This window comes from Ursus americanus, chromosome 17 (genome assembly GCF_024610735.1).
Source record: "Ursus americanus isolate L20-20 chromosome 17, mUrsAme1.1.p, whole genome shotgun sequence".
NCBI classification, from domain to species: Eukaryota; Metazoa; Chordata; class Mammalia; order Carnivora; family Ursidae; genus Ursus; species Ursus americanus.
In genome coordinates, this window is record NC_142143.1 from 48,189,146 (window position 1) to 48,208,203 (window position 19,058).

Consider the following 19,058-nt stretch of genomic DNA (forward strand, 5'->3'; position numbering starts at 1 on the left):
CCTGGTTCTGCTAGTTTTCTTCTCTCAGCTTGCCTTTGCCTATGTCACTCTTGTCAAGTCCCATGAAGAGGGGAGGATGAGGAAAAGAAATGATATTTCAAAGCCATCAAGTAGTGACTTGTTAGAGATGATACTGGAGTTTGGTGGAGAAAAAATTTTGAAGACCCAAAATAGAATTGGAGCTTTTATTTATCTGGCAATTAATTTTTCCAAGTCATGATACCTTGTGACAAGATAGCTATGCCACCAGATAACTCGTATATTAATTTCTCGTTGATCAAATTCTTGATTTCTCATTGCCTGGGAGTCAATGAGCCACCAGAGGTCTCTGATAAAGGACAGAAGTCAAATTCTATCAGAGTAGACTCCGAGGTTTGTTTATTAACGTGCTTGCTTATTTATTGTTTCTAAATGTGGAGACTCCCTTGTTACACAGATTTTTTGTAAGGATGTTACTGATTTTAATGAGTTCTGCCCATAAGGTAATGTGTAAGAACTTAGCTACTCTCAGGGCTGCCTGCCTGGCTCACTCAGTGGAGCGAGCTACACTTGATCTTGGGGTCATGAGTTCGAGCCCCACGTTGAGTGTAGAGAATACTTAAAATGAAGAAATACATTTAAAAACTTAAAAACTTAAAAAAAAATAATTTGAAAAAAAGAACTAGCTACTCTGTCCTTTCACACCATAGGATGAGGACCCTGATTAGCATACCAAATACAGAGCCTTTCCCACATGAATAAAAAATGAAAAACCATTTATTATTCATGAAGCTTTTGCAAATTTGAATTCCTAGACAGAGACTTGTAGTCATAGTAGTATTAAATTGAGCATCAATAAGTTAGAAATCTTCATGGGGTTAAAGAGAGAGAAGATGGCAGTTGTGAGAGAATCGAAGTCCTCCAAGATGATGGAAACGCAGTAACAATACCTCATATTTGTAAAACAGCGCTTCCCAAGCACTCATCACAAACGTGGCCGTCGAAAGGCTGGTTGGTCACAGGATCTGAGTGTTAGCAGAGAATTTAGAAGTCAGCTCACACGTGGGCCCGAGCGCCCGCGTGACCAGGCGCTCCCCGACGGCCAAGGCGGATCTCCCCAACCCGAGCCCGGAGCTCTGACAGCCCCAAAGTTCTCACTTGCATTGAGTGGAAATCTGGCTGCCTGTAGCTCCTGCCTATTAGCCTCCCTTCGACCCTCGAGGTCATTCAGAACTAGACTAAAGCCTCTTACCTCGACAGCCCTTCACATAACTCAAAGACAGCTCTCGTGCCTCTCTGAGGTCTTTCCTTCTCCAAGCAAAATTGCCCCAGGTCCTTAACGGTTCCTCACATAAAACTTACTTTTGAGTATCTTTATCATCCTGAGGGCCTCTCTTCTGAGTATGTTCAAGTTTAACTCTCTACTTGCTGAAGTGTAGCACTCAGGAAGGAAGGTTGTACAACAGTCTGACAGCCCAGAGCAACTCAAGCCTGTCACCTTCATCACGGAAAATGTTAGAACCTATGAAAGCAGCCTGTCTACCTCGACCTACAATTGTGGTGGTTGAGTCCTGTTTGTCACTCAGTTTGTGCTTACTGTCTACGAAGACCTCAAAGCCTGGCTTTTGGGGTTTTTTACCTGTGTTATTAGGTTAAACCAAGTATTTCCAGATTGTGCTTGTGAAGTTGACTTTTTAAAAGCAAGGCACAGGGGGCCCTTGGGTGGCTCAGATGGTTAAGCATCTGCCTTCAGCTCAGGTCATGATCTCCAGGGTCTTGGGATCGAGCCCCATGTTGGGCTCCCAGCTTGGCGGGGAGTCTGCCTCTCCCTCTCACTCTGCCTCTCCCCCTGCTTGTGTTCTCTCTGTCTCTCTGTCTCTCTCTCTCTCTCAAATGAATAAATGGAATCTTTAAAAAAAAAAAATGCAAGGCACAGAACCACACTTGTTTCCCATTAAATACTATGCTGTGAGATGTAGATGACCTCTTCAACCTATCCCTCCAGCCTCTCAGCGGACTCTCTACCATAGACCAGGAAGACTTGCACATTCTTACTGTATCCTGCGGTCCACCATAGCTGTCCCATTCCCAGTAATGTATCTGCACCTCCATGATGCGCATTTCCTCCTTGGGCCCGGTGTCTCTGCAGCCACATTCCTTATTGTTCTCTGCTGCTTCTCCAAAATGTCAAACTTACCCCATTGATTCATTCAACAAATATGTAATGGCTGGCACAACATAAGGCCAGGATGCAATGGATATACAATGATTGGTAAAAGAGTTGTGGTCCCTGTTCTCATGGAAGAGGTAACCCAGCTGAAGGCCAGACAATTAGCAAGTACCTACAATGCAAAGTATTAGTTAATGCAGAAAAATAGGTTGGAGTGATCAAAGCTGGGGGGAAAGGGGGTGTTTAAAGTAGTCTCACGGTGGAATGACTCTCCGTTCCACTGTGCAGCTCTAGGATGCAAACCTTCTCTAGTCTGCCTCTGGGTTAGCTGCTTCCGTTCCCATTCTCCTGACCCTTATTCATGCCCTTCTGCCTTATCAAAATCTTAGACATTGGCCCCCTTGTGTCTTATTTATTCCTCTTTCTAACTCAGAAAACCCTTTCCTTGGATTTAGCAAAGGTCAATCAATACAAGGGGAGACTGACCACTTCCTGGTACCCGGACTCTGTCCTTCTCATGGAGGCTGTAGCTCTTCCGGTGTCTGTCATTTTAGACTCTCAACTCAGATAGCTATGTTTTCTGTCTCATTCCACCGTAGTCTTTAGATATTTCTCTCTTTCAAGTTTACTTTTTTCAGCTTTATTGAGGTATAATTGACAAATAAAATTGTATATATTTAACGTGTACAATGTGATGATTTTGATATGCACACATATTGTTCCATATTTGGTACATTTGTGTTTTTATTCTTTTTTCCCATGAGTATACTGGTAATGGTTTATTTTTATTTAGCATTTTTCCAAAGAACTAACCCTTGCATTTATTTATCAGTTCTGTTCTTGTGTTTTAAAATAAATTTTTGCTTTTAATTTTATTAACCTTACTCCATTCTTAGATTTTCTGTTTACAATTGGATGCATACTTCATCTATTTCCATGCTTCCTTGTAGTTTTCTTAAAGATACTGATGGCTGAGAAGAGACCAACATTATGGAAGTGTTGAATCACTATCTGTACACCTGAAACTAATGTTACACTAGAATTTAAATACAAACTTAAAAAAAAAAAGAGAGAGACACCAACATGTACCATCAGAGAGCCCAAATTCCCTTTGATATAGTTAGGGAACACAACATAATATGTAAGAGTAGCACAGAGCAGGACACCGAGCAGTATTCACCCCATTGGTGGTGGTGGTGTTGTTTTTATTTTTCTCATTAATATCTCTTCTGATCTGTACAAGCTCATGTTTTATCTCCTTCTATCATGTTGGCTTGCCCAGTTTTCCATGAGCTCTTATATCTCTGTTTTGATCCCTTGCTTTATAGAGATGATGGTTTCAGTGTGTATTTTTAACATTTTGTGATGATCTCTTTCGTCACATTTATCATTTGCTCCGTGGCAGTCTTCTACTCATGAGTACCCTTCATCAGCTATTGCTTTGTTTTTCCGTTCCTTCTCTGCTTTTTTTTTTTTAATATTAACTTGGTATACATCTAATGCCAGTTCCTTTTGAATGATTGCTCATCTTTGAACAAGAGGAGTCCTTTCTACATTGGAAGTTTGAAAGAAGGTCTGAGACAGAAGAGCCCACGTTGTGCTCCAGGCTAGAAAAAAATTACTCCGCAGTCCACAGCAACCTGTGATGAGTGCATTCTTCCTCAGCTCAGAGATTGGTAACTGCAAGCAGCCAACAATACAGAATTCCTCTCTGCTAGCCCGCCTCACCGATAGATTGCTTCCTGCAGTTGGTGGTTTATCTGTAGGTGTTGTCTTTCTACCCGCTCCCTGGCTTCACCCTGGTCCACTGGTTCCAGGGAACTTCCTGCCACCAGCCTATGCAATCCATTCTAGTGTTCCACACAAAGCAATGTTGTTTTGCTTTATGCCATGGTCCCTGCTTTGGATGACTGGGCTCTCTCTGAAATCTTTGGTTATAGGTGTCTCCTCTTGGCTCCTTATCACCACCTCCCACCCCCTGTTTGACTTGTGGAATTTGGTAACTTTTTTTTATGTATTTATGGTTTGAGATTCTAGTTTTGCTGAAGATGTAGCTTATGCTATTTGTCAACCCTTTTTGTTTTGAGGTGATTTCTGGAGAAGGTAGAGAACTATTTTGCTCTGCCATTTTAAAACCACATTCTCATCTAAACACTTTGAATATTTCTTGGCTAGAACAATTACAAATAGTTACATAAATGTATGATGTGATTTTCTCATTCTTAACAAAACTAGATTTTTAGGAAACAAATTTGGCAGGGAATTATCTGGCTCGCTTTCCTATGCTAAAAATTGGCTTCCAAAAATGAAAGTAATGGCAGGAGCTACAATCCCAAAATTGCAGAGTTGAAGACTGAATTCCAAAACCGGTCTCTGATTTCACATTTTATGAATATGAACCAACATTGTTTAGTTAGCTTTTTAAAATTAATACGGAGTGTGAATTAAGAGCTACAAATATACGGTATTAATCTGCACAACATTGTGGTACTGAAAACCAAATAGTACAATGTTGGAATATGAGAATTTTACAAGTATCTGAAGTATGGTTACCCTCAAAATAAAAATCACTGTACCAAGATTCCATATGCTATTAGAAGTGCCAACATTTGTGAAGACCTACTTTCCATAACACTAATGAACACAACTAAACATTACTCTCAGTGAAAGGAATCCAGACCGATTTTTATACTTTGTATCAGTTTGCTTTGGCTGCTGTAACAAAATACCAGAGACTGTGTGGCCTAAACAATAGAAATTCATTTTCCACTATCCAGAAGGCTAGAAATCCAAGATCAAGGTATCAGGTGTGGTTTGTCCTGAGGTCTATTTCCTTGGTTTGCAAATGGTTGCGTTCTCCCTTCCTCACATGGCCTTTCTTCCCTGTGTGCTCATCCTTGGTATATCTCATGTGTGTCCAAATTTTCTCTTCTTATAAGGACACCAATCAGATTAAACTTTGGCCCCACCTTATAACTTCGTTTAACCTTAATTACCTCTTTAAAGGCTCTGTCTTTAAATACAGTCACATTGTTGCCTAGGGCATCGACATAGGAACTTAGGTGCATACACGATTCAGTCCATAACACACCTCACATCGTGATACAGGGGATAAAACCAGATATTAAAGCCTAGATGGAAGGAAGGAAGAGAGGAAGAAAGGAAGAAAGGAAAGAAAGAAGGAGGAAAAAAGAAAGCTTTCCAATTCTAAATAAAAGGAGTAATTACTTAGGAAATACATTTTTTAAATTACATCTGTCTTTCATTGTGTTTCTTTTTTCTTTTTTTTAAGATTTTATTTATTTATTTGACAGAGAGAGACAGCCAGAGAGAGAGGGAACACAAGCAGGGGGAGTGGGAGAGAAAGAAGCAGGCTCCCAGCAGAGGAGCCTGATGTGGGGCTCGATCCCAGAACGCCGGGATCACGCCCTGAGCTGAAGGCAGACGCTTAATGACTGAGCCACCCAGGCACTCCTCATTGTGTTTCTTTTATCAATTTTGAATTTAAAGTCTAGCTTCCAGTATCATCCCTGCATTTTAATTTTATGTGCTCGCACCATCATTCAGTAAAAATTCTATTTCTGGCAGTTCGTTTTTCTTACACGTGGGCTGCCTCACTAATTCCATTCCTCCAATGGCTTTTAAGTTTGACTCCCCGTGTAAAGGGATATTCCTCAGGGCCCTTAACTTCTCAACTATGGCAAGCAGCTTATCTTTACTTAATTTCCGTCAAACATTCCCTATATTAAATTATGCAATCATCCTCCACCGGCATCAGTGAGGGATTGAATACACCTACATATGAAAGAAAATACAAATGATGGGGTTTAAACAAGGTAATTCTTTTTCTCCCACTGTAGTAAAGAGCCTGGATGAGGCAGGTGGCCCCACAGTGCCATCAGGACCCAGCCTCTCCGACCTCCAGCTTCACATCTCTCCCGTCTCTCCATTCACTGCCACTGCCTGTTGTAGAGTAGGCCTCTAGGCACATGGGCTTGAGCGATGGAATGCAGAAAGGGCCCACAGTGACACCACCACCTCCCCCCTCTCCCCCCATACAGACAGGCCCATCAGGGGACCCACCTTAAGATACCCATGGCCCTCACTGACCAATGGGCTACTTACAACCAGGCACGGTGGCTGAAAAAGGGAGAATTCCATACATCGCCATACCTCCTCACCTTCTCCCTTTAAAAGCAGTGCCCACCCACTGCCTCGGGGCAGACAGCCTCTGCGCCCTTGCAGTGTATTCAGTAAACCTCTATCTCCTTTGTTCTGCCTCAGGTGAATCCTCTCACTGCCCACACCGTCTGCCTCCACCCAGTTGTCACCCCACATCCAGCCCCCCCCCCCTGCATCCAATCGGGAGAGACACCACATTTAGACACCACACCTTTGTTATAAAACCTTCATCAGGCTTGAAATATTTACTTCCTTACTTTGAGTATATTACCATCAATGATCTTTGGGGAAAAAAAAACAAAACTAAATCTAATCTTGCCACTCCCTTAAAAACAAACAAAAAACCCTCTTGATGGTTGTCTGTTGTTTAGGATAACGTCAAAGGTGCTTAGTTTAAAGCAGATTTCTCTGTAATCTGTTTCCCCGCTGCTTTATCAGTCTCATCTCCAGACATTTCCTTGTAGTACCTTTTACTCCACACATCCTGAACTTCTCGCTCTTCGCCAAGCAAGCTTCGCTCTTTGGTACCGCAGAGCACTAGGTATTTTGATATGTTCATCAGTCCCTGCCTTGATCCGTTCTAAATCAGTGAAGAAGTAGAAATGGAGTCAGCTATGCATTAAACTATCAACTATTTCTGTTTTCTGGAGAGGAAGAGTTTTTGTTTTGTTTTGCTAGAAAAGCTGGGTTGGACTTGTAGCCAGAATCAGTTATTATTTCCCTACTCCTAACCCAAGTCTAGATGTTGGGATTTAAATGAGGGGGAAGTCAGATCTACAAAGCTAACTGTAACCCAGCATATCAGCTGGATTTGACTTAGCTGAATAGAACTGAATACCCTAATATTACAGTGACTTAAATCATTTTAAAAAGTAGGCATTTCAGAGCTGGTGTATAACTACAGTGTCATCAAAGACCTCTTAAATATTTCTTCTTTAGTATACCTACCACTTGGCTTCCATCTTCGGGTTTGCCACATGATCCAGGAGGGTTACCAGGGCACCAGCTATTTCATCTACATTCCAGGCTGCAGGAAAGAGTGTTGTAAAGAGCCTTTCCAGAAGTTCCATTTACATGTCATTGGCTTTTTACATAGTTAACACTTAACTTCAAGGGGAGGCTAAGGAAGTGCAGGCTTATCCTAAGTATTAATAGGCCCACCCCCAAAACTGGTATTCTGATAAAAGGATAAAGAGAAGAATGGATGTTGCAATAGGCAGCTATAGAAACTGCACTGTCTAGGCGTTGCTGGCCCCCACCCCTGCCATGAGCTCATTGAGCGCCAACAGTGGGCTCCAGGTGTGCCTGCCTTACAGAGCAGCAGCAGTGGGAAAGAATGAGTCCAGAGAGAGCCAAGAAGAGACTGAGGGTCTTGACACTCCCCTACTCTCTTCCAGAACTCCACAGTTAGGTAAATCATTGCTCTTCCTACGGGGAAGCAGAAGCCCAGATGGTAAGAGGGACCAGAGTATTTCTGGAATCCTCCCTCCTTGAGAGTGACTCAAACCCGTTGATGGAACACAGAGGACAGGACCCACCGTGACTGCACATTTACCAGGCTCTCCTCCTAGGCGCACGCTGTCATACCCAACACTTCTACAAGGAAATGCCAACTCACCGTCTAACTCTAAGCTTAGAGGACACCTTCCCTTTGCCATCTTTCATGACCCGCTTTCCAACCCTCCAGCAGGTCTCGGTTCTTCCAGATCTGTGTCCCTCCATGAGAGGGACAACACTCTCAGCCGCAATTAGAACTGTCACTTTGAGGGCACCTGGGTGGCTCAGTTGGTTAAGTGTCTGCATTGGGCTCACGTCACAATCCCGGGGTCCTGGGATTGAGCCCCGCATCAGGCTCCCTGCTTAGTGGGGAGCCTGCTTCTGCCGCTGCCTCTGCCGTCCGCTCATACTCTCTCTCTGACTCTCTCTCTCTCAAATAAATAAAATTAAAAAAAAAAACTGTCACAGACAATACTAAACTGTGCAGTTTTTGAGATAGGAAGCTAGTACTGTTATCTTTGCATTTCAGCTCCTCATAGGGTACCTGACGCGTAAGAAGTACTGGAATGTTCCCTGAATCAGTAGTGCTGAGGTTTTCCTCCTTTACTGCTCTCCCTGCTTTATAATCAGGAAACTGAGATCTTGAGAAGTTGAATGGCTTAGCACATAAGAAAAGTAATGGGCATCTGTATTTATTTATTTATTTATTTATTTATTTATTAAGATTTTTATTTATTAGAGTGAAAGAGAGAAGCAGCAGTGGGGAGGCGCAGAGGGAGAGAGAGGGAGAAGCAGACTCCCCACTGAGCAGGGAGCCCGATGCGGGGCTCGATCCCTGGACCCAGAGATCATTACCTGAGCTGAAGGCAGACGCTTAACTGACTGAGCACCCAGGTGCCCCGGCATCTGCATTTATTAAAACCTCATTATGTGTGAGTTTGTGTATGTTATTCTCAGTCCTCACATCAACCTGCTGAGGTACTTACGTATGGTTATCCCATCTTACCTTGAGGTGAGTTGGTCGAGGCCACAGAGCAGGGAAGTGGCAAAGCTGGGATGTGGACCCACCTCTCTGTCCCCGTGCCAGCACAGCGCGGTCCAGACCCAGGTCTTTGGAGTCTACACCTAACCCAAGGATATTTGAATTTTATCCCCTCTTCATGCCCCGCTTTGTTGTAATGCAATAATCATTTAATACTGCTTATGAACACAGGGCACCCTTGGTGTAGACAGACATGCTTTTCGAGAGAGGCATTTCCCGAGTAAGGACCAATGCTGCACACCTGCTCGAGGCCATCCTTACGCTCTCGCCCAGTCACCAAGAACTACTTACAAACAACAGCTGGAAGGAAAATCAGAGAGCTAAATCTGTCCAGTTTAAAGCCTGTTGGAATTTCCCCAGGGAGCTGATAGATCACACGGGTTAATGCTTATCAGGAAAGGATTCGGTCCGGAGGACTCCACCATTTAGCATTTGGCTCTTCGCAAATTGAAAGCTAGTTAAGGCAAGTGAGGCACAGTCTTCCTCTAACTCTTTTTGTATCACAAAAAGGGAGATTTCACTTATTTGGGCGGTTGGTTTATCTGGTTGGGAAGGAGAAAGTGGAGAGCCGGTGAGAGGAAGTCAGGAGAAATGCAGTCACGTGCAGTCGCTCCCCTTCAAGAAGAGACCCGCGCATTTCCTTAATTCAGCACCTTCAACAGAAAACAGCACACCGATCACACAAAATTTCTAACCAAATGGCTAGCCATACTTCTGTAGTTACCCAGGAAGAAGATGAGAGAACAAACTGTAAATATTTTCTCTGCACCTTGGTATCCTAAAACAGAAGATTCATGGAAGGTTCTTGCAGGCGTGGGCATTCCCCTGCATTCGTGAGATCAAGTCCTTTCGACCAGAGCATTATCCCTTGGGCCTCCTGCTTCTCTGCAGTAAGGATGGCACTGTGGGTTCTAACAAGTGGATGGAAAGTGAGTAAGAAGAAAACAGGGATGCCATGGTGACAATCATCTTACACGATCCGCTCATTTCATTATATGTGAAAATGGTGGCCAAGGCCTCTTTGCTGTATTAACTGTTCGTGGGTTTTTTGTCTGGCTTTCATCTTAATGGTTTTTAAACACAGTAAGAAATACATATTATATTGCAACCCGGTACACACATGTAAACACACACACACACACACACACACACACACACACACATACACAGTGAGTCACAACCTGAAATGGTGGATGGAGCTGTGTGTCATGGTTACAGCCCACGCTGTAGAGTCAGACCTGCTCACAAGCCCCTGCTCTCCTATCTAAACCTCCCAAAAGAATTTTGAAAAACCGCATACCTCATCACACATTTAAAATTGTCTTCTAATTTTTTTCTCCCCAAATTTAAATACTTCCAAAGACTATAATTTCCAGTTGGTCATTAATATGCCTTAACTATATTTTTGTCAAAATCTGGAACCACGGATTTAGACCAAATTTGTGGAAAATGTCCATTATATAACCCCATTGCCAAAGCCATTCCTCACTGCCTCACCTATCAAGCTAATACGACTTAACTCCCTGTCAGAAAGGAAGTCAGTCCTCATTTTGCAATTCAGATAAATACAATAATGTGCCCACCTCCTAACTGACAACTGTTTTGAATTCTAACTCTGAGATGCCAAGACACAGGTGGATGAAGGAGGGGGAAAGGCTTGCCAGGAGTTTGTGCCTGGTTGAATTAAGGTGCTGCTCCCAGGAGACCTTCACTCAGGAGCAAGGCTTTCCCAAATTATCCCTTGACTTGACACCTGGGGGTTTTGCATCCTAGGGCCGAGCTCCTTCAAAAGGTTTGAGATACATAAGAAATGTGTCTTTCATTTGTAAAGTGACAGAAAAACAACTCTGAAGAGGGAAGTGAGAAGGGAGAGCCCACAGATCTCAGACCCCTGGTCCTTTTTGGTGGGGTTGACTTTGGGAAGAGGTGCTTAAGGAACTTGAGGGTCTAAGAACTGATTCTCCTAAGGTTATGACTGGAACCCCCGGGGAGAGTTTGCCGATACCCCTACACACTTGAACCACTGTTGTAAGCCTTCCGTATGCTCATACGTGAAATGCAAATAATAATAGTACTACCTTCAAAGACAGTTATGAAGAGTAAATAAGGCAATGCAAATCAAGCACTTAATGAAGTTTCAGGTGCCTAAGCACCCACTCTATGAGCCCTGTTGTTATTGCTGTCACCGTTCTTACTCCACCCCTCTACTTGCTAACAATGTCATTTCTCATTGGATTAAGTCATCCTCGGGCCCATCCCTAACATTCGTGGGCCCCAGCCCCACAGAGCCTCGCTCTGTCCACACTCCTGCAGCCAGCAGCTGCTTAGCCACTCCTTGGGCCTGGAACCCACATCTGGTGGCAAATTCCACTCTCAAAAGGACAGACTTGGGTGAGAAGCCCTCACGTATCCTGTAGGGTGGACACAAGGTATCTGGGCAGAAAGTTCAGGGTTCTGACTTTCTAGAACTTGCTGTAGAAAGAGTTGGAGACAGGTCTTGTGGGCACTTCCCCCTGGCCCAGCAGATTTCTTGCCCAGAGAGAGGAGGGCAGAAGCCCTAATAAAAACAGATCCAACACGGTGGGCTCTCCGGTTTAGATCTAAAGATCGTACCTCAGGGTTGTTGTTGGAATCAGTTGACAGAATATGTGTGAATGTGTTTTGCATGGAAAACCTGAGTATTATCTTGATGGCCTTTCTGATCGCAAATTGAGTTAACGGTCAGCTGCCTTGAACGAACTAATGGAAACCACAGGAAAAGACAAATTACCAAACAGACCCTCTGGAGTCCTTCTCAGAAACAGAAGGTGACACCTGATTTTTGTTTCAGGCTCTGGCTTTCAGGCTTCGGGCTACAACTTCAGCACTTACGAGTGGAGGGGTCCAAAACAGAGAGGCAGCCTGTCCCCAGTCACTAAGCCGCGAAGCCAGACTTACCCAGACGTGGGTCTGAGTAATGAAGACTGGGACCGGTCCACAGTCAGTGGGTAAGGTTTTCATCAACTGCTGCCTGTCCACACTGCTTTGTGGCCATTAACCCCGATGTGACTCTCTCTACTTCCGGTGGCACCTGTTGCCAGCATCCGGAGCACAACAGGAACCGCTGTCATCACACCGCTGGCCCCGGGGCAAGGTTCAGGGACCTGTGCCTGCCCGGCAGGAGCCTGGGCATCACCCCACAGCATGGCAAGAGCTCAGTTTCCCCTGATGAAAACAGGAATAGCGCATGGGAAGATCTTTATCTGTAAACCCTGTCCTCACACTCTGACTAGTCTCCTCTCCTTTCCTTTAAAAGGTTGCTTCATGTTAATTTACATTAAAAAAAAACATACATCGAGGATCCCAAACTTTGAATTGAGATCTATTTTAGCATTTTGTTCTCTCCCAAAATATTTTAAGGAAATTCGTAAAAATGCACAGCCCTTAAATGGTCTATACCGATATTTCTAAGTGAGAAAAGATTTTTCTCTTGGAAGTTTGACTTCTCTTGGACCAGGCAGAGCAGCCGAAGGATATTCCCACACAATGCCCTGCTGATGTGGTTCATTCCACAATAGCCATGAACGCTCAGATTCAGTTAGTAAGACCATGGTCCTTCCCTCTGTTCGTTGGTTCTTGGAGATACTTGGCATTTCTGAAAGCAGCCTCACTTGGTGGTTCCAGTTGGAAGAAAGCCAGATCTAAAAGGAATCTCCCATTTTTGTATGTGTGTGAGAGAGGAAAGAGAGAGATTCTGGATTATGTCTGGCAAGTTCTCGACCTGGACTGTGCTTTTTGATGACAGTTTTACAGGGGCACCCGACAGTTCGGAGGCTGAACAAGAGGAGAACTTCTGGTCCCAAGCACTGGAGGATTTGGAAACCTGTGGACAGTCGGGAATTCTGAGAGAACTTGAGGTAGCCTTGGTCCTGCTACTGACTTTTATTGTTTCTACATTCATTTTTTTTTTTTTTGGTCCTTTTGAGTTTGCATTTATCACATCAGTTCATTTAAAAGCTTTAACCCCTTTCCACAGGAGAAAGCTGACAGGCGTGTGTCTTTGAGAAACATGACTCTCTTGGTAGCTACCCTTTATGTTTATATTTTTGCTTGTGAAGCTGCCTTCCCTGCCCCCTTGCCTTCCGGACAGCAATTTGATTTGATTCAGTGCAGTTGAAAGTATTTATTTCCCCATTTCCACCCCCACCCCGAGCTTACTGACTTGTGGCTTCTGCCATTGCTCCCTGCTAACCCTGACTGAACCTGTTTGCCACCGAGTCTCTGGGGAGGGAGCTAAGCCCCCAGCAGTGGCGCATCTCATTCTCTTAGCTGCTTTAGAAAGGTTTCTTTGGCATGTTTTCATTTGTACCTGGTATAGCAATTAATTTGATCGTGAAGCGGAACATAAGAGGAAATTTTATTTTGTTTTGTTTTGTTTTGCCCTTAAAGTAGATGACAATGCAGCTGGTGAAAAAGGCCGGTCTGCATGAAAAGCGGCCAAAATATTACACAGTACTTTGCTGTTAATTGCAAATCCTGATTCCATATTAACTTAGTGTGAATTCTAGGAGTTGTGGCGAGATGGAACATAATAGCTGGACTCCCGGCGAGTTCTTTAATCAAAGCCATGAATTTGCTGACGATATTCACACTCTGGTCTAGGAGGTCCTGGACTGTTTCCTTTTATGTTCTTTTAAATTTTCGGAGCTGTAAAACACTAGAGTGGCAAAAGTCTCATTTTTATTTTGATGTCATATGAGGTCCCCAAGTCCCCATAAGGAATGTGAATGGCCTAAGTGGGTGAAATGGCAATTCTAAAACGAGTACTCGTCTTTATATTGTTTTGCTTCTCAACTGCATGTCTGGATATTCGATGTGATTCTAATGTTCGTGAATCTGCAAAGAGAAATATGAAGGAAAATATTAGTTTGAATTTATAAATATCATAGTATTACCTGGCATGAATTGAAACTTCAGAGCACAGTTGAAGGGCCTGGAGATGGATAATGCTATAAAACTTAAATAAATTCAGACAGAAGCAATTGATTCCTTTTTAGGCAACTTTCAAAAAGAGTCACATGCTGAAGTATCAGCTGGCTTATTTAAACTTTTACCACTTCCTGTATGTAGAATGATAGCACAAGGGACCCAAACTGGATAATGAGCTCAATTCACGATTCTTGAACATACCCCTGCTTTTGAAAGCATGTCTGGCTCATAGGCCTTCTTCGCTTTGCATTTTGATATTTCTCTTTTGAAGAAGCAGCTATTCTTCTAATAGCTTCTTTTACAGCAGGTAAGACAAGGGTGATGTAAAAAGTAACACAATGAGGTTGGGTTTTCACCCAGAAGTTGAGCTATCTAATGAAAACAACATCTATGAACATAGAAGTTATGTTGCAATAGCCTAGAAACTTTTTCTAACATAGCTTCGGGCAGGTGTGGCCCTTGAAATTATAACTCCAGAAAGGCAGTGGGTTGAATTTATAAGCCAAAAGGACATTAAAGCCCTCAACAAAGAAGAATGATTGGCAAATCTAGAAAGGAGAGTCTTACTTATACTTGTATCACCAAGAGGATTCATTTACTGGTTTAAATGAACTCTGATCACTTGATGGTAAATGTTACTATGCAAAAAATATTATTGGAGCTAGTTTCCTGCATCTGAAATTTATGTCCAGTATTAAAAGTTACAGCATACTATAACCATAATAAATGTAGAAGATTAGCTAAGATGAAAAATGATTACAATGGAAATGGAAATGAAGGCTATACTTGGCATTCTCCCCACTAGCTAGCAATTATTTAGGTTCAACTTTAGCACTGAAAAATGTAGAGTTTTAACAAAAGAGAAAAATTCAAACTAAGACTTTGGACAAGTTACTTAATCTGTCTTATCAGATATTTATTCTTCTGCAAAATAAGGGGATTATAATGATTAATGCTTATATGGCACTTAACACAGAACATAACACTTAATAATTGTTCAATAGAAATGATTATTTTGCCATTTTTATTAATAAACCCTGCCTTAACTGTTTTTTAATATAGGAAGAAGACTTGATTAAATATCAGGTAGAAAGCCCTTGAGGGGCGCCTGGGTGGCTCAGTCGTTAAGCGGCTGCCTTTGGCTCAGGGCGTGATCCCAGAGTCCTGCGATCGAGCCCCACATCGGGCTCCTCCGCTGGGAGCCTGCTTCTTCCTCTCCCACTCCCCCTGCTTTTGTTCCCTCTCTCACTGGCTGTCTCTCTCTCTGTCAAACAAATAAGTAAAATCTTTAAAAAAAAAAATTAAAGAGATAAAAGAAAAAAAGAAAGCCCTTGAACATATCCCTCTAAGTTTTATGTGTATCAGTTGTCTCATTGATAATTTGGGGGGGGGGATTATAACTATAAATTATGAATTGTGCAAAATGGGAACAGGCAATAGATAATCCAGATGTGAAAACAAATCTTAGGTAATTTAAAATAGTTATTTTAAACTTTATTTTAGTTTTTATATTTATGTTTTCATTTTTATATTCCTTCATAGTAATTCAATTGAAGTTCATTTTTTTTTAAAGATTTTATTTATTTATTTGACAGAAAGAGACACAGCCAGCGAGAGAGGGAACATAAGCAGGGGGAGTGGGAGAGGAAGAAGCAGGCTCCCAGCAGAGCAGGGAGCCTGACGCAGAGCTTGAACCCAGGACCCTGGGATCAGGCCCTGGGCCAAAGGCAGACATTTAAGGACCGAGCCACCCAGGTGCCCCCGAAGTTCACTTTAAACAAAGCAATCAAGCTGTGCTTTGAAACCTTGCTTCCATCAGAATTCTTTCTAGATCAGTTTGGAACTTCTGTAGTGGCCAAGGCTCAAACCATTATCTCCCTGTTGTAGTGATTAAGTATTTTACCTCCAAAATACTTCCCGCTGGACCCATGAAGAATGAATATAAAATATAGATGTTAACAAAGCCAATAACTTGTCTAAGTAGGTAAAAACAATAGATGGATGGTCACCACTGCAAGAAAATAATCACTGGGTGCTGTCACTTACAGTGGACAGAGAAATGCTATCGGAGAGTTAAGTGCCGTAAAATAAAGGATGTCCCATGACACCAAAAAAGCTAGTAGTCAGAAGCTTTCCATTTTAAAAAGGGATTTAGCTGAAATAAACCATAATATGGATAATCCACATTGGTTTAAATATTAGGGGTTTTTTTAATCTCCTAAAAAGTCAGTTTTCTACATTTCAACCGAATACTTGACTGGGAAGCAAGCCAGCCTGGTAGTCAATCAAGAATAAGGGTTCTGGAATCAGAGTGTGAGGGCTGCAGTCCCAGACTCTTGGGCAGCTTGCTCACCTCATCCCGGCATCCCTTCCCGTCACCGAAGTGGGGAGGTATGATAACTCTAATACGTATCAGAGAGACTTATCACAAGTATTATTGACATTCTACACACACATATATATGGTACTGAGCACGTGTTAATGGTCAATGACCAGTAAGGTTTTTCTTACGATTAAAATTTTCTTTTTCAAAATTATCAATATGATAACTGATCTAGTCAGGATATTGATAAGATAACTGGTTTTGTTCCTTTTTCAACAGTCATAGATATATTTACATGTGCGCCAATATTTGGCTGCAATTCAAAGATCTCATTACTGGTGTGTGTGCAGCCGAACATCAGGTGACTCTTGGAATGACAAAATCTTAGAGAGATAACAAATGAAAACTCTTATCACTCTGCAGGGTTTCCTCCTAATCAATAATTTTAGATGGTGCCCTTGGCTCAGTTACTACCTGGGTGACCTTGGGTAAGTCAGCCTCTGTGTGCCTCAGTTTCTTTTTTTTTATTTAAAGATTTTATTTATTTATTTGACAGAGATAGAGACAGCCAGCGAGAGAGGGAACACAAGCAGGGGGAGTGGGAGAGGAAGAAGCAGGCTCATAGCGGAGGAGCCTGACGTGGGGCTCGATCCCACAACGCGAGGATCACGCCCTGAGCCGAAGGCAGACACTTAACCGCTGTGCCACCGAGGCGCCCCTGTGCCTCAGTTTCTGCACCTACAAATTGGGAGTCAGAACAGCGTCCATCTCATAAAGTTGCTGTGAGGCTTAAGGAGGCAAACACAAATGGCACTCTGCTCCTTTTAGCATCAGTAGGCGTGTAAACCACTAGATTACAGTGTAGCCAACAACATAGCACATGGAGTTTGTTTTCTGGTCCCACGACCTCAGACAGACTCACCAATGCTGGTTTTCAACCGTCCTACCGAGGAGGACGGAGCTGCCTACAGGCAGGTTTTCAGTTAGAGAACCACGAGAAATGAACATCCTTAGCTGACATTGGTTTCAGATGCTTTTTTAGTTTCACTTCCAAGATTCAGTCATATTTGGGGTCTAATCTTGCCTTTCCTTGCATATGAACATATTTTTAGAAAGATTTTATTTATTTGTTGGGAAGAGAGAGAGAGCACAAGCAGGGGGAGCGGCAGGCAGAGGGAGAAGCAGCCTCCCCACTGAGCAGGGAGCCCAATGTGGTACTTGATCCAGGGTCCTGTGATCATGACCTGACACTTAACTGACTGAGCCACCCAGGTGTCCCACATATGAACATATTTGAAACTGAACAAACTTCCCAGTTCACTGGTAAAACCCAATCCAAGTTTCCCAGCTTTTGAGCAAAGGGTTGAATCCAGGAGCACAATAAATGATTACTCTTTGACCTCTCTGAGGACCTCCCACAAAGACCACTTCTAAGAAATGTGGACCCACGCCAACCGGTACGGAGACCTAGCCGGTCTACAAGCTTCTGGGACAGGCCACATGGCCAAAGGAAAGACAGTGTACCAGTCGTAGGCGGGCAGCATTGGCCACTGCCTTTGCTTCCTGAGTCCCATCTTTAGAGCCCACTCAGTGGAAAGTTAATGCTTAAAACGTAGTTTGCAGTAAGCAAATGTTATAGCTTTTCAATTTGCCTCAAAATTGCCAGGGGTGGTATTTGATTAAATAAACCCAATGGCTTAAGTACTTAAATTGGATTTGAGACGTGCATTATAAATGTCATTTGGAAAGCATTTTCCCAGACTTTCATGGTTCACTTAGTACGTCCATTCTCTGGCCTTTGGTTGTGCCCCGAAGACAGTGTATTTTGACTGGGCAGAAGGAGAAATGTGCTTAGTGTTGAGCGACCAAACCCTTTTCTTAGTCCCCAGCTTAATTGTTTCTGAAAATTGTCAATGCCACAGGCGACAATCATGTCGGGGAGCACGATGAGTTTGAATCATGAGGCCCCCACACCTCGCAGTCAGCTGGGGCGACAGGCCAGCTTCCAGGAACGGAGCAGCTCGCGGCCGCATTATAGCCAGACAACTCGGAGCAACACCCTGCCCTCGGATGTGGGCAGAAAGTCCGTCACCCTGAGGAAGATGAAACAGGAAATCAAGGAGGTCATGTCTCCAACCCCTGTGGAACTGCACAAGGTCAGTATGCTCTCTTCCCTTCCCCGTGTCCCGTTAGCCGCCATTCCGCCCAGCGTCAGCGCCCGGGTGCGAGCTCAGCCAGGGACAGGGGCCAGAGCCCAAAGGCAGACCATCAAGAGACTCTGTTTCCAAAATGGTGTGTTTGGGAGGTTATCCTGTAGGTCAGAGACAATTCTCTTTGAAATAATGAATTGACTAAAAATGCGTGTGGCCAATATCTTCTTATAAAAGTTGGAGGCTTCAGTATCCCAAGGAGTTTAGATGAGTTGGTTAGTCTTTCAAAGTGGGAGAAGGACCTTCTAAGGGTCATACACGCCTCGCTTCCTTGAAAATGAGTTTCGGTTTGAATGTAGGAATGTTTCATCTTTAAACCGACTTAGCAGATGGTTGTATGATGCGGAAGACGTGAAGTTCTCTTCGAGACATAATTTAGATGTCGTGGGTCAGGACAGGGCAAGTCCTGGAATGTTCCATCTCAGCCTGTGATGCCTCACTTGACTTCAGGGAAGAGAGTCCACTGTGCCACACAGAGCGGCATCTCATGTGTTGGCAGAGTTTGAACAAGGCAGGTGCAAATGACAGTGTTTGCAGAATCCCAGGGTGAGGGGAGCAGTGGTCAGGGAGTGTCTCTGATTTTCTTCTGTAGAACTAATGCTTTATTTTTAATTAATACGTAAAGATGTATAGATGGCCATAATCTCACCCCACTTTTCTTGAGAACCAAGACCCTCTCCGTAGTTA

At 43.3% G+C, this 19,058-nt stretch overlaps 1 protein-coding gene across 4 annotated transcripts in view; it reads left to right on the forward strand.

Moving 5' to 3' along the window:
- GRIP1 (glutamate receptor interacting protein 1) overlaps positions 1–19,058 on the forward strand; it is a 650,209-nt gene that overhangs the window by 609,515 nt on the left and 21,636 nt on the right. For 3 of the 4 annotated variants that reach the window (XM_045789638.2, XM_087868996.1, XM_087868998.1), the window contains 3 exons: positions 11,701–11,857; positions 12,655–12,766; positions 18,084–18,317. In XM_045789638.2, the coding sequence (XP_045645594.2) occupies positions 11,701–11,857; positions 12,655–12,766; positions 18,084–18,317 (503 nt within the window). Of the gene's footprint in view, positions 1–11,700; positions 11,858–12,654; positions 12,767–12,885; positions 12,931–18,083; positions 18,318–19,058 lie in introns of all 4 variants that reach the window. The other variant, XM_087868997.1, reaches the window with a different exon arrangement.